The 12,873-nt window shown below is 28.2% G+C and overlaps 1 protein-coding gene across 2 annotated transcripts; it reads right to left on the reverse strand.

The window, feature by feature from the left end:
* Positions 1–2,296: 2,296 nt before the first annotated feature.
* p120ctn (adherens junction protein p120) lies at positions 2,297–7,578 on the reverse strand. Of its 2 annotated transcripts, XM_070651161.1 has the most exons (7): positions 7,075–7,578; positions 6,943–7,008; positions 6,695–6,769; positions 6,463–6,582; positions 6,065–6,400; positions 3,935–6,005; positions 2,297–2,860 (listed from the first exon to the last, which is right to left on the reverse strand). In XM_070651161.1, the coding sequence occupies exons 4-7, from the start codon at positions 6,474–6,476 to the stop codon at positions 2,804–2,806; spliced, it is 2,478 nt and encodes an 825-aa protein (XP_070507262.1). In that variant the 5' UTR covers positions 6,477–6,582; positions 6,695–6,769; positions 6,943–7,008; positions 7,075–7,578; the 3' UTR covers positions 2,297–2,803. The 2 variants fall into 2 exon arrangements, with proteins under 2 accessions (XP_070507262.1, XP_070507263.1); XM_070651162.1 differs by lacking the exon at positions 7,075–7,578 and having other exon boundaries at positions 6,695–6,724; positions 6,943–6,987.
* Positions 7,579–12,873: the final 5,295 nt, after the last annotated feature.

Consider the following 12,873-nt stretch of genomic DNA (forward strand, 5'->3'; position numbering starts at 1 on the left):
CTCCCAGACTTAAAAAATTTTTCATACAAAAAAAATCATACATATTAGAAGTAACGGTTTTCTGAAATTCAAACTTTCTAATGGTTTTACGAAATTCAAAATTTTCTGAATTGAAGTGAAACTTCTAAATGACCGATAACCCAATAACTGGAGAGAACTAAGCTATTAAAACAATTCTGAGCTCTCTACGATGCCTAGTTTTCGAGATCTCGCGTTTCAGCCAAACGACCGAACGAACAAAGTGCATTATTAAGCTCCCTTTTGTAAACATGCTTACAAAAATGTGCTAAAAATTGTTTCCAATTATGGGTGATTCTCTGGATAAGGCAAATTCGTCTAATTCGTGTCTCAAAAACTACAAAATTTGCTTCATAAAAAACTTTACTTTAACCTATTAAGGTTAAATCTACAGATAAAGTGCACTGAATTTTTTTGATATAAAAATTTTTAACAGTGTAAACAAATTTTTAAGTTATTTTTCCCTAAATTTGTTTGCTTAAAGTATACTATTGTGTTGCTCTCATTATTTAAAGACAAAAGTGTCTAGTTCCTTTTAAAATCGAAATTAAATTTTGTAAACAAACAAAAATTGTTTTGCAATAATGAGTTGAAATATTAACCGAGAAACGCTATTTTTGATTAAATTCTCATTAACTAGACATGTTTAACAAGCATAATGAGCATAAAAATGAAGCAGATAACAGCGGAAATTGACAAAATGAGTTTTCTGTTGTCAAACATTTGTCTAAATTTGGAAAACTGAAAATGAAAAAAGAGTAATTTTTATATATTAACCTAGAAACATTTTTAATTTGAAATAACTCTTTAAATTAGCTGATTACTACTTAAAATGATAGATACTATATTTCTATTTATGTTAAATATCAAAATGCATATGTAAAGCACTTAATTTTGAGAAAAAGAAAATCAAGTCAAAAAAGTCTTCGGTAGATTTGACCTTAAACAAATTAACTAATTGTTAATTTCGTTAAAATATTAATTATAATATCTCAATCTGTCTTTATTTTGTATTGTTAGTCTATAATTCCTGCAAAAACTGCAAACTGAATTTCAGAAAACACTTATTACTCCTTATGTTTATAAATTTATTTTTTTAACTTTTTATTCATCTTATCGGTGATACAATAAGAGCGGAAGTGACTTAGTTCTTACTAAATTTTGTTTTCTAAGCTTGGGAAAAGATTTGAATCCCACAGGATTTTTTGAATTACATACTTACTTAATTTGCTGGCCAGATCAATTTTGTTCCTACCTCAGATGTCACCTGAAACTGGCCCTTTCGCTTGCCAATTTCTAATACCAATTGCAATATTGTATTTGCCATCAGTTTCTTTCCATGAATTCTTTGGACGGACTCGTAAACGTTTGCCATATGCAAAGTCAGATTTGAGCTTCTACAGGCCCTCTTGCAATATGCCCATCGAAGTTTTCAATTTAATTCGTTTTATAATATCAGCCACTACAGAAAGTATAGCTGATAAATCTCTGTATATAGTTGATATATTACTGTGAAAAATGCACATTGCGCCTCCAAGATCCTATATTTGATGTGTATTCTTGACAGTGGTTTCTTGACCTCTCCGAAACAGCAACCATGAGGAATTTCGTCTTGGCCTCATTTACTCTGAGAGTATTTTTCAAATTGATTCAAAGTATTTATTAATCAATTACTGATCGCTGGGATAAAAATGTGCTGACATCACTCGTTTTCTAAGCTTGGGAAAAGATTTGAATCCCACAGGATTTTTTGAATTACATACTTACTTAATTTGCTGGCCAGATATAACGACGTTTGCCATATGCAAAGTCAGATTTGAGCTTCTACAGGCCCTCTTGCAATATTTCGTCTTGGGATTTTTGCAAAGGAAAAATTTTTTTTTTTTTGTTTCACGAAGCGATAAATAATTTATTTAATTATTCTAATTTGCACCAAAAACTTTTTATTTATTTTTTGAATGTTTGATTTTTAAAATAATATGAGAAATTATTGGTATACATAGTGCTGTTACCTGCAGATTTCGATATATTTACATATTTTTTTTCAAAAAGGATAGATAATGTTTTTAAACAGAGCACATAGAATTAATGTCTGTTAATCTTCAAGTCTTTTGAGAGAGATTAATTGAATTTAAACATTTGATTAATATTTTTAATCACATATAAAGAAATCTTGTTTATATTGCAACTAATATGCGAAAAAAATAAAATTAATAATATTCTATTTATATTTATATTTTGAAAAATTAAAAAAAATTTGTATCCCATTATCACACATGTATCCTAAAAAGTATAAAAAAAAATTTTTAATAATTAAAGTGCAAAAGTAAAAAAAAAAGTCTAATTATTTATTAAACAATTGCTGTTTTAACAATAATAATAATATTGCTAATTCTATAGAAATAGGAAAAATGTGTTTTTTTTTTTTTTTGGAAATCGCAGGAACAATGATAATATTAATATTATTATTTTATCTTGCTTGATAGTTGTTTACATTTATTTTGAAGTTATGATATTGGTAAAATTATGTTTTGCTTTTTTAGTAAAAAGTTTAGCCACTTAAACATATTAAAATTAATTTTATTTTATCAATTAGTGTTGTTTTGAAGGTCATGAAAATTTTCTAAGATAGAGGAAAAATAAAAATGACCTTGAAAATAGCACTGATATTATTTAATAAAATTTAAATCTTAAAATAGCTTGCAATATTATGAATGAAATATTACTATTACCAACTATTAATATATTATATAATAATAATCTAGAATCTATTTAAAGTAAGCACTTATAACGGTCCATTTCCCTGTTGCTGTTGTTGCTGAAAACGTCCTTCCTCACCACCCTAAATGTAGAGCAAAGAAACATAAATAATCTGATAAATTTTTCAGTTTTATGTAAATGTATCATGCTTAAACAACCTATTGTTTTAATTTTTTGTTGAAATTTTTATACTAATTAGAACCAGCATGAATGTTTATTCAAACAGCTTAAAACTTTTTCAAATTTTCAAATTTTATGTTTTATGCAGCGCAGAGGCGTATCCAGAAATTTTAAAGGAAATATTTTCATATACATCTTGTACTGAATGAGTTAAATGCTTCTATCAATTATTGATCTTTTTTTAGTTTTCAGGCAAAATTTACCAACTTAAAGTATAGTAAAATCAACGTTCCTAATTTGGGAGAAAAACACATTTTTTCAAATTGAAAATTTAGCTTGAACAACCCACTCGAGTGAAGAACAACTTGATGGAATTTTTTTATAGCTGAGCAAATCCGCAGAAAACACGAACTGACAAAATTTCTTATTTTTTTCAAATTCCAAAAAATCATTCAAAAATTAATTAATTAAAAAAAAGAAATTAATTTTGTAAATATTCCAAATTTTCGTGAATTTGTTTTGCAATAATCGATTGTGCAGGATCGATTGACGCTATTTTTTGTTAATTTTGTCTTATTAAGTAAGATTACTTAATGCTAGATGAAAATTTTCGATACAATTGGACATTTGAAATGTAAATTAATCGAGCTTATACCGTCTAGATTGCTAATTAAACATTTTTTTGAATTTTTAGAAAATAATTTTTTGTGTGCAGGATCGATTGACGCTCGAAAAATCAAATTTTCTCTTTAATGAGTGACTTATAGCATCAAAATATCACCTTAAGTTGTTCATTTGTTGTTATTACACTTCATTTAATACAAAAATATTTCTCTAAGTGCTTAATTAAAGAAAAATTTGTGAAAAACAAAAATTTTGTACTTTTTGAACTTGGCGGATTTGTCCAGCTACTTAAAGGAAAATATTTTAAGTTAGCTTTAGGGTTGTCAATTACCAATACCAATATTTGGGTGTATAAATTATTTGTATCTATCAAGATAAGAATTAAATGTAAAACAACAGAAAAAATACTTACACGTTGATATGCTTTACTTGTTCCTCTTTTAATTGTAGAATCTTCATACCGAGTACCACTTTGCGATGCCATGGGACGGTTAAGAGTACTTATTGCATTATTCGGTGAGTTTGGCGCTGCATTTCTTGCTGCTATTGTTTTGGTAACAAAATCTTGTTCTTTCCAACCATGCTTTTTATATACATCACGTAATTCTTGATGTTGCCACATAGTAAATAATACTTGCCCAGCGAATTTTAAAACCCTTGGAGTATATTTTTGTCGTTGTTTGGTAACATTCATTAGCCTTTCAACTCCTCCTGCATCTAAAAGCGATCTTGAAAATTCTGCATTTTTTTTAATTACTTCATTTAGTGTTGCTAAAACAGCAGCAATTGTGTCATCGGAAGTTCCTTGATCATGTTGAGCATTTCCAGATGGTAATTTTTGAACTAAATCACGCATTGCATATTTCCCGATTAATTCTTTATTACGTTGATCTATGGCGAGATTTCTTAGGGCTGTAGCAACAGCACAAACGACTCGATCAACTTCCATTCTTAATAACTCAACAAGAATCGGTAAGCCTTTATCTTTTCGAACTGCTGCACGAATCTCTATACTCGGCTGCCAATAACAAGCCGCAAGATTTTGTATAGCTCCAGCTGCAGCTTCTAATGTTTCGGGATTACTGCAACTTTGTAAAAGTGCGAGATATGATTGCACAACTTCAGGTTGCCATAATAATTCATAACCTTTAGGAGGATCGTTATTATTTCTTTGCAGTGAATTACTCCGTGATGAGGCTAAATTTCCAGATGCTCCATGTCCAGAACCTTGTCCAGAAATTCCACCATTATTTGCTACCATATCTATAGATCCATTTTTATTATCACTATTCTGTTCCTTCTTTTTTTTGCTTGCACCGAAACATCCTAAATTATCATTTCTTGTTGTCGAAGAAGCTGATCGTACTGGTTGTGGTATGGGCTGTCTATCATAGTTTGGATCTTCTACTTCTTGGCATCGATAAGAAAGATTTCTCAGAATACAAACACAATTTTCTACAATTTTATTACCAATATTTGTCTTTTCTATTGCAACTTTAACAACATAAAGCAATGCATCTACCAATCCATCTGATTCTCTAAGTTTTGTTCGAGCATATTCTCCAGCTGAACTAACATTTCTTAAAATTCCACTTGCATTCCTAAAAACTGTGCTCCAACATGTATCACCTGGATTGACAGGATCCCACCCTGAGTGTGGAATCATTATGTAAGTTACAATGACAGAACAACCGTCATCAATAATTGACCGTTTAATATCTTCACAAGAAGACATATTCCATATTACTCCTGTTACTAATTCTTTAATGTCACTCTCTGTCGACCTTCTTAAAAGGTTTATCAATGCTGGTATTCCGCCTGCATTCTTTATTGCACGTTTATTTTCATCATTTTGTCTGCCATATGATAGATTTCTTAGTGCTCCAGAAACGTTTCTGTAAACGTCAGGGCTTTCATGAGCTAAAAGTTTTACAAGAATCGGGATGCCGCCCAGAGCTCGCGTGCGCTGTTTATTTGGATCATCCATATAGCATAAATGCTGTAAATAAGCCGCTGCGTTCGCCTTGATCGCATTGTTTGGATTATTAAGAAAATTAATCACCTCCGTCAAGTTCGGATCGCGCCATCTCATTTGACCAGATTGATTGGAATCTTGATTTCCTCCTCCACTAACTAACTGCACACCAGATGCACCTAATTGATGATTATGCATGGAAAGATTGGACATGTGCTTTTGTAATTCATCATCCTCATCGTCAACTGCTGTTCCTGTATAGCTTCTGCCATCATAGCCTGGATTAGCACCACTATTGTAAGGTGAAGTGGAAACATATCCGTAAAAAGCGGCTGCTGCATTTGGATCATCAGTATATCCACTGGCCGGAATAATTCGATAGTCATCATACTGTGCTTGCAAATATGATGCATTCTGAAGTTGTGGCACTTGTTGATGAATTTGAAGAGGCGAATCAGACTCCGGTTGCTCTGGAGACGGTGATGTTTGTGAACGATCAAATTTATTCCTAAAATTTTTATAAGTATGATATTTTTAGAGCAAGATAAGTTTATAAAATGTACATACTGAGTCACTGTTGGATATTGTTCATAATCTTGATAGTGCTGATGATGATATTGAACTGCTGATGGATCACCAATAAACATTGCTGATCCAGAATCTATATGATTGTAATTAACATATTGATTATGAGGCTGGTATACACCCATTACATAATCAATTGGCTGCCCATATGAGTCAGATGGGTCGGTAGATGATCCAAGGTGTTTGACTTCCCTTACTACTTTCGTTACGGTTGTAACTTGCTGAGTTGTTTGTTGTTTATGAGTTCTTTGTGCAATAGCATAAGTATCCTCACTATGCATAGACATGTGAGAAGGTGAGTGTTGACCATTGCTGTGACTAAAGACGGAATTTAAATATTTATATTTTTAGTTAAATCGCATTTACTATATTAAACTTACTTAAAATGCTGCATACTTATATTTATTCTTTTTTTTAATTGTTGAAAATACTGTTAAAAGTTTATTTTCAAGTAAGATTTGCAAACTACTTCGCTGTTTCTACTGTTTTAATTATGATACCTTCAAAATATAGTAGATTTTATTAATTATTATTTTTTGCATTGCTGAATATATAATATATACATCGATTTTTTTTTTATCAACATACATTAGAGATTAGCTTTTAACGTACCTCAAATGACATCCTATTTAAATGTTATTACTGAAGATAATATGTCCTTTATTAAATTGAAATATCATCAAAATCCTTAAAGAATTAATAATTTTTTTCAAATAAATATTAAATTCAAACATTTTTATTTAAAAAAAAAATTTAGAAAAAAACAATGAAAATTCTACAGTGTTAATTTTTTTTTTATTTTTTTTCTAGACATGTTCTAGCGGCCTTTTTATAAATGTGTTAGTGTGAAGAGAACTTACTGTATGATAAATATAATTTTACTGATTTCAAGTATTATAAGATAGTTTCTTGTTCTCCCATCTCAACTGCAGAAATAAATTTATTGAAAACTTCGTTAATAATAATTTATTATAATGATTTTTTCCACATACTATTTGTATTTTAAAAAAACATAGCTTTCGTCATTCAAAAAAAAAAAAAATATTGTAAAACCACCTTAACTAAACTTTTTTGAAAGTCACTGAATATTTTCTATCTTTTTTAATAGTTTCCAAAGTAAATATTCTCTTTTAGTTCCATAAATTTGAATTTTTCAAATATTTTTTTTTAATAAAAACACCCTTTCTCATTTGGAGACTTAAAATAATTTTCTAGATGATTACTTGTATTAGTTTTGGAGATTTTTCGTCTTTATTTGAATTTTGTATTCCAGAACTGTGTTCAGTTTTTAAAAAAAATTATCCGTTACATCAAAATATTATTTTTATTAAAAATGGCCTTTTGATAGATCGTTCGTGAGTTTCGTTTGTCGTAGTTAACCTATTATTCTAATATCAGTTAATTCTACAGATCACGTTAGATGATAGCACGTTTTTTTTTAAAAAAAAAAGCTATTAATTTAGTTCATAAAAACTTATAAATTAAAAAAAAAAAAAACATTAAAATCAATAAAAATGTTGCTAGGGTGATCAGAGGATTTTTAAACTTTTTGCGATTGGTTGTTATTTACCTGGGGGATTATTCTAGTTTATCCATAGTAAACAAACTACACAATCGCCCCAAACAAAACTAACACCATCAACATTTTTCCATATTTTATATACAATTTGATTAAATATATTTATTTAAGAAGCAAAAGTGCGTTGATAGCTCACATAGAAAGGTGCGGGTCACGAAAGTTGGTGTTGAATTGGAACTCCAGGGTTCAAATCCCATCACCAACCAAGTTTAATGACGGGAACTAAAAATTAGGCAACGTAAAATGTTAGAACGGGTCATGATTGATGTAGTTGGAATGATAATAGAAACGAGAGCCGTAAATTCATCGCAGAAAGCTTTTATGGAACGGACCTGGATGCATTATAACTAACTGAATAATTCGAACGAGAGCTTACATTAAAACCGAACCTAATGGATTTACCAGATTAACTACTACACATCAGCACTGCAATTAGGTTATGTGCTGTATACTTGAGCTTATATGTCCATAATATAGATTTAAGAATTATTGTTAAGTTTAAAATCGTAGCGCTTTAAGAGTTCTTGTTTTTAACGTTGTCGCTCGATTTAAGAGGAAGGATGAATTTATATGCACACCGTTTTCACGTGTGAATGTATTGAATTTGTTCAGACTGGAAAACCCGTTTTTTGAATTTTCCAGCAAAATTAAACATTTAAAATTGGTTGAGGCATTGCTGAGAAAACCGTAAAAATATGTATTCTGTAAGCAAGCAAACAAGCAAACAAATAAGTTAATCAGCAAGACTTCTAGTTTTTTGCAATCAATCCGTAATTTTCTATAGAAGAGCTGATAAGATTTTGGGCATGGCAGGTGCAGCCATTGCTTCTAAAAAAGCAAAAAACTTTTGGTTTCATACAAAATTTCAAAATAAATGGTTTTTATATTTATATTACGTTTTTACATACGTAAGCATTTAAAACTCTTAAAACAACGCATCAATACCTACTATATTTTTTTTTTCATGTTTCATGTTTTTTTTTTCATTGTTCATTCAGTGTTTCCTAATCAAAATTTGAATTTGTTGCAGCCGTTAAAATGTTTACAATATAATAATTAATATACAATATGATAATTTGGAACTTACTAGATCCCGCTAGATCTTGTATTTTTGGTCTGGAAGTTACTAAGACCCTACTGAAATTTTTCGATACAAAAATTTTTAACAGTGTAAACAAATTTTTAAGTTCTTTTTTCTCTAAATCTGTTTGCTTAAAGTATATCGTGACCAGCAATTTAGATTAAGATTTTAATTACTATTGTGTTGCTCTCATTATCTAAAGACAAAAGTGTATAGTTCCTTTTAAAATCGAAATTAAATTTTGTAAACAAACGAAAATTGTTTTGCAATGAGTTGAAATATTAACCGAGAAACGCTATTTTTGATTAAATTCTCATTAACTAGACATGTTTAATAAGCATAATGAGCATAAAAATGAAGCATATAACAGCAAAATGAGTTTTCTGTTGTCAAACATTTGTCGAAATTTGGAAAACTGAAAATGAAAAAACAGTAATTTTTATCTATTAACCGAGAAACATTTTTAAATTGAAATAACTCTTTAACTAAAGCTTGAAATTAGTTAATTACTACTTAAAATGATAGATACTATATTTCTATTTAGTTAAATATCAATTACAAATACCAATATTTGGGTATTTGGTCCATTTTGAAACTATTTGGGTCACCAAATAATTTGTATTTTCAAACCAAATAATTTGTATCTACCAATATAAGAGTTAAATGTAAAGCAAGTATGAAATTTATAAAAATTTGCAATATTTTTTAAAAAATTTATGTAGTATTTTTCAAGTATTTTTTAGAATTTTTGAGCATTGTTTTGATTAAATATGTAATGAATACAAAAACTTAACACATGTTGTGGTTTAGAAAGTCAGGACTAAGAGATAGAAAATCGCACTTCATGTCCTTATGATTAGAATGGCTGTATTCATGAATAGACATAGAACAATATGTTAAGTCATTTAAAGGTACTAAAAACAGGACTGAGAAGTTAGAGGTGCATTAAAGTCCATTCAAACTACATTAACATTTGTTGAACGAACCTTCTCTGCATAGAATATTTTAAGTCGAAATTTCCTAATTATATGACTGAAGAGAAGTTAATATTTTACTTATTTTATATTATTATTCTTTGGAAAACAATCAATTTCATTACTTCTAAGTTGATTGTAATTACTGATTATTAGAGACAGATAAATTTCGTATTTACGAATTTTCGTATTTACGAAATTTCCGCGAATTGTTGCGAAAATTCGCATTTTTTGGCGATAGATGCGAAATTAACAAAATTTTAAAATAAAAGCGAAAATCCGAAATTTTTTGAAATTTTAGCGGAAATTTTTAATGAATATTAAATTTAAAAGTATATTAATTGAATATGTAACATCAGGGCCCAATTTTCGTGATTTCTGTTACGAAAATTTAATTTTATCTAATGAAAATTTTTCAAAAAAAAAATTCCGGCATGAATTTCAGTAACAGTTTTTTGAGATTCAAAATATCTAAAATTTTTATGTGCGAATCTCACACAAAATAACATTGAAATTACAACAATGTTATGCTATAATGATTTATAATTTCTTTAAATATATTTTTTCTGCCAAAATATTTAATAAAATTCATGCTTTTAATTGATGCGAAATTTCAGCGAAATTTTTAATTTTCAAAAAAAATAAATGCGAAATTTACAAAAAATAGATGCGAAATTTATCTGTCTCTACTAATTATACACTAGGTAAGCGTGAATATTCAGGCAATTTTTTGAAAATTCAGATGTTTTTAAGGTCATATCCATACTTCCGAATATATTTGGTATTTGTACAATATTTGGGGGTCTCGATATTTGGGTATTTGGTATTTGTACAAATAGTAAAAACCCAAATAATTGACAACTCTATTTTCTATTTATGTTAAATATCAAAATGCATATGTAAAGCACTTAATTTTGAAAAATTTTGAGAAAAAGAAAATCAAGTCGAAAAAGTCTTCGGTAGATTTTCTTCGGTAGACCTACTGCTTCTCATTAAAATTATCTTAAGATTAATTGTTTGCTAACCATTTACTGTTCGCTGCGTCAAAAATGAGCTGAAGTCTCTCGATAAGATATAGAAAAGGTTTTTTATTCAGTTTAAATAGGAAAGAGATTAATTTAAAACGTTTTTAAGGTAGGGTAAGGAACATAATTTTTGTTGCATTGACACTTTTTTGGAAATTCTATTTCACACTACTTTTAACTTCCAGAAAGGTAAATAAAATATGAAAGAATGCCATAAAAATGATATATGTTTAGTTTTATGAAGCTTCTACCTTACTATAACTAAGTTTTATCGATCCAAAAATTTACCCTAAAAATTCAAGTTTTTACTATAATTTTGAATTAAATATTTTCTTAAGGAATTATCACTGATTCATTTAGGAATTGGACCAATATGATAAAACAAATCATATATTTTACATTAATTAATATTAAACAGTTAAAGTTAATTAGTTTAACTAAAAAACACATTTAAAATATGTAAACATTTTTTTAGTTAATTTATCATTCCCCACGTACTTTGCTTGAAATTGAAATTGAACTTAAATTAGTTGAATATAAGTCTGATAATAAATTTAGCTAATCTTCTTGAAGAATTAAGCTATACATCCTCAATTTATTATTACCACAAAAATTAGATATTTACAAAAATTTACAAAAATTACTTTTCATATCACAAAAATTAGATTCCCTAATAAAATCAGTTTTTCACGAAAACTGTTATTTTAGAATAAATTTTGTTTAGCTTATAATAAACTTCATTGTTTGCTGAAGAAATTATCCTACAAGAATTAACGTTTCAAAAGTTATGAACTTTTAAAGTTTTGAAGAATGCAGTTACCACAAAAATTAGATCTTTTACCCTATTGCAAAAAAAAAAAAATTTAAATTAAGGTTGAATTGCCATTTAAAAATAAATCCAATTCACAAACTGACTTATTTAGCTCTACTTTAAATAAATTTTAAGGTCATATTTAAGCAAATCCATGAGTGAAAAAATACTGTAAAAAGATTTTGATTTGCAATATTTCTTTAAATACGTCCCAATTCCTAATTTTTTTTAACTAAAGATGTATAAAAACTTGGTCTGCATCTTTTCTGATTTATAAAGTGTAGAATTGGCTATTAAGAGAGATATTGTTAAAAAAACTTCCGTCACTCGGTTAAATTTACGAAAATTTTTTTTACAAATCTTAAAAAATCTCAATAATTACTCAATTTTCAATGGCTAATACCGTCTAAAGTCTTTCCAATACTTGATTAAGATTAATTTTTGTGGATTTAAAGCGTTTAAAACACTTAGTTAAGCTTAAATTTTGCAAAAAAAAGCGTCACTCGGTTAAAATTTTTACGTAAGTAAAAACGTAAGAAAAACGTAATATTTCAAATTTATTAATTTAATTAATTTTGTAGGGATATAAGAGCATCAAATACAATCGCTTTTCATTCCATCAGCAATAATTCATGACATGCTTGAAGTTCGAATTGTAAATATTAGTAATTATGGATATTTTTAGGAAATTAAAAACGACAAGTTGAGAAATATTGCACATCGAAATTTTTCAGTACCGTTTACTCATGGATTTGTTCATTGATTCATATGTAAGGGCAGATACCTGGCTTTCATATTCGGGGTTAATCTCCACTAGGATTTTCAATACCTGTATTAAAATGTATGCAATATCGATATTAAATACCAACATTTCATTCAAAGCAGTACCGGTATTTAAATTAAAACCTTAATCTCGACAAATTTTAACGTTTCTAATTTTATGAACTAAAAAGTTGCTGCTAATCAGTTGATAATGAAAACGACTATGATTTGTTTTTTGATTAGCATCTGTCTTGAATAAGTGCAACAAGATATTGGAAAATGTGTGAATAAATATTATTGATCGTTTTTTTAATCAAAATTTTCAAATTTTAATCAAAAAGTAGAGCTAATAAAAGTTTATGTTTAAGGGTAAACTTTTTTTTTGCAAAAAAAAATATCAATTTTAAATTTGAATATTGTATAAAAAAATTTAAAATCCTAAGAATTTCTCAATACCGTAATACCGAAACTTCAATTCCGGAATTTCGGTATTGGAAAATCAAGCCTAATACGGGGATCCCGGGATTGAAAACCCTAATTGGATTGTTTTAAACTAATG

Source organism: Chironomus tepperi, unplaced genomic scaffold (assembly GCF_022539635.2).
Source record: "Chironomus tepperi strain 1889 unplaced genomic scaffold, CSIRO-AGI_Ctep_v1 contig_454, whole genome shotgun sequence".
Lineage (NCBI taxonomy): Eukaryota > Metazoa > Arthropoda > Insecta > Diptera > Chironomidae > Chironomus > Chironomus tepperi.

Bases quoted from the DNA above. Each gene is read 5' to 3' on its own strand.
- p120ctn (XM_070651161.1), bottom strand. The intron at 6,006-6,064 runs GTATGTACATTT...TAAAAATTTTAG, and splicing joins CAATATCCAACAGTGACTCA to GAATAAATTTGATCGTTCAC. The intron at 2,861-3,934 runs GTAAGTATTTTT...CTCTACATTTAG, and splicing joins CAAGTAAAGCATATCAACGT to GGTGGTGAGGAAGGACGTTT.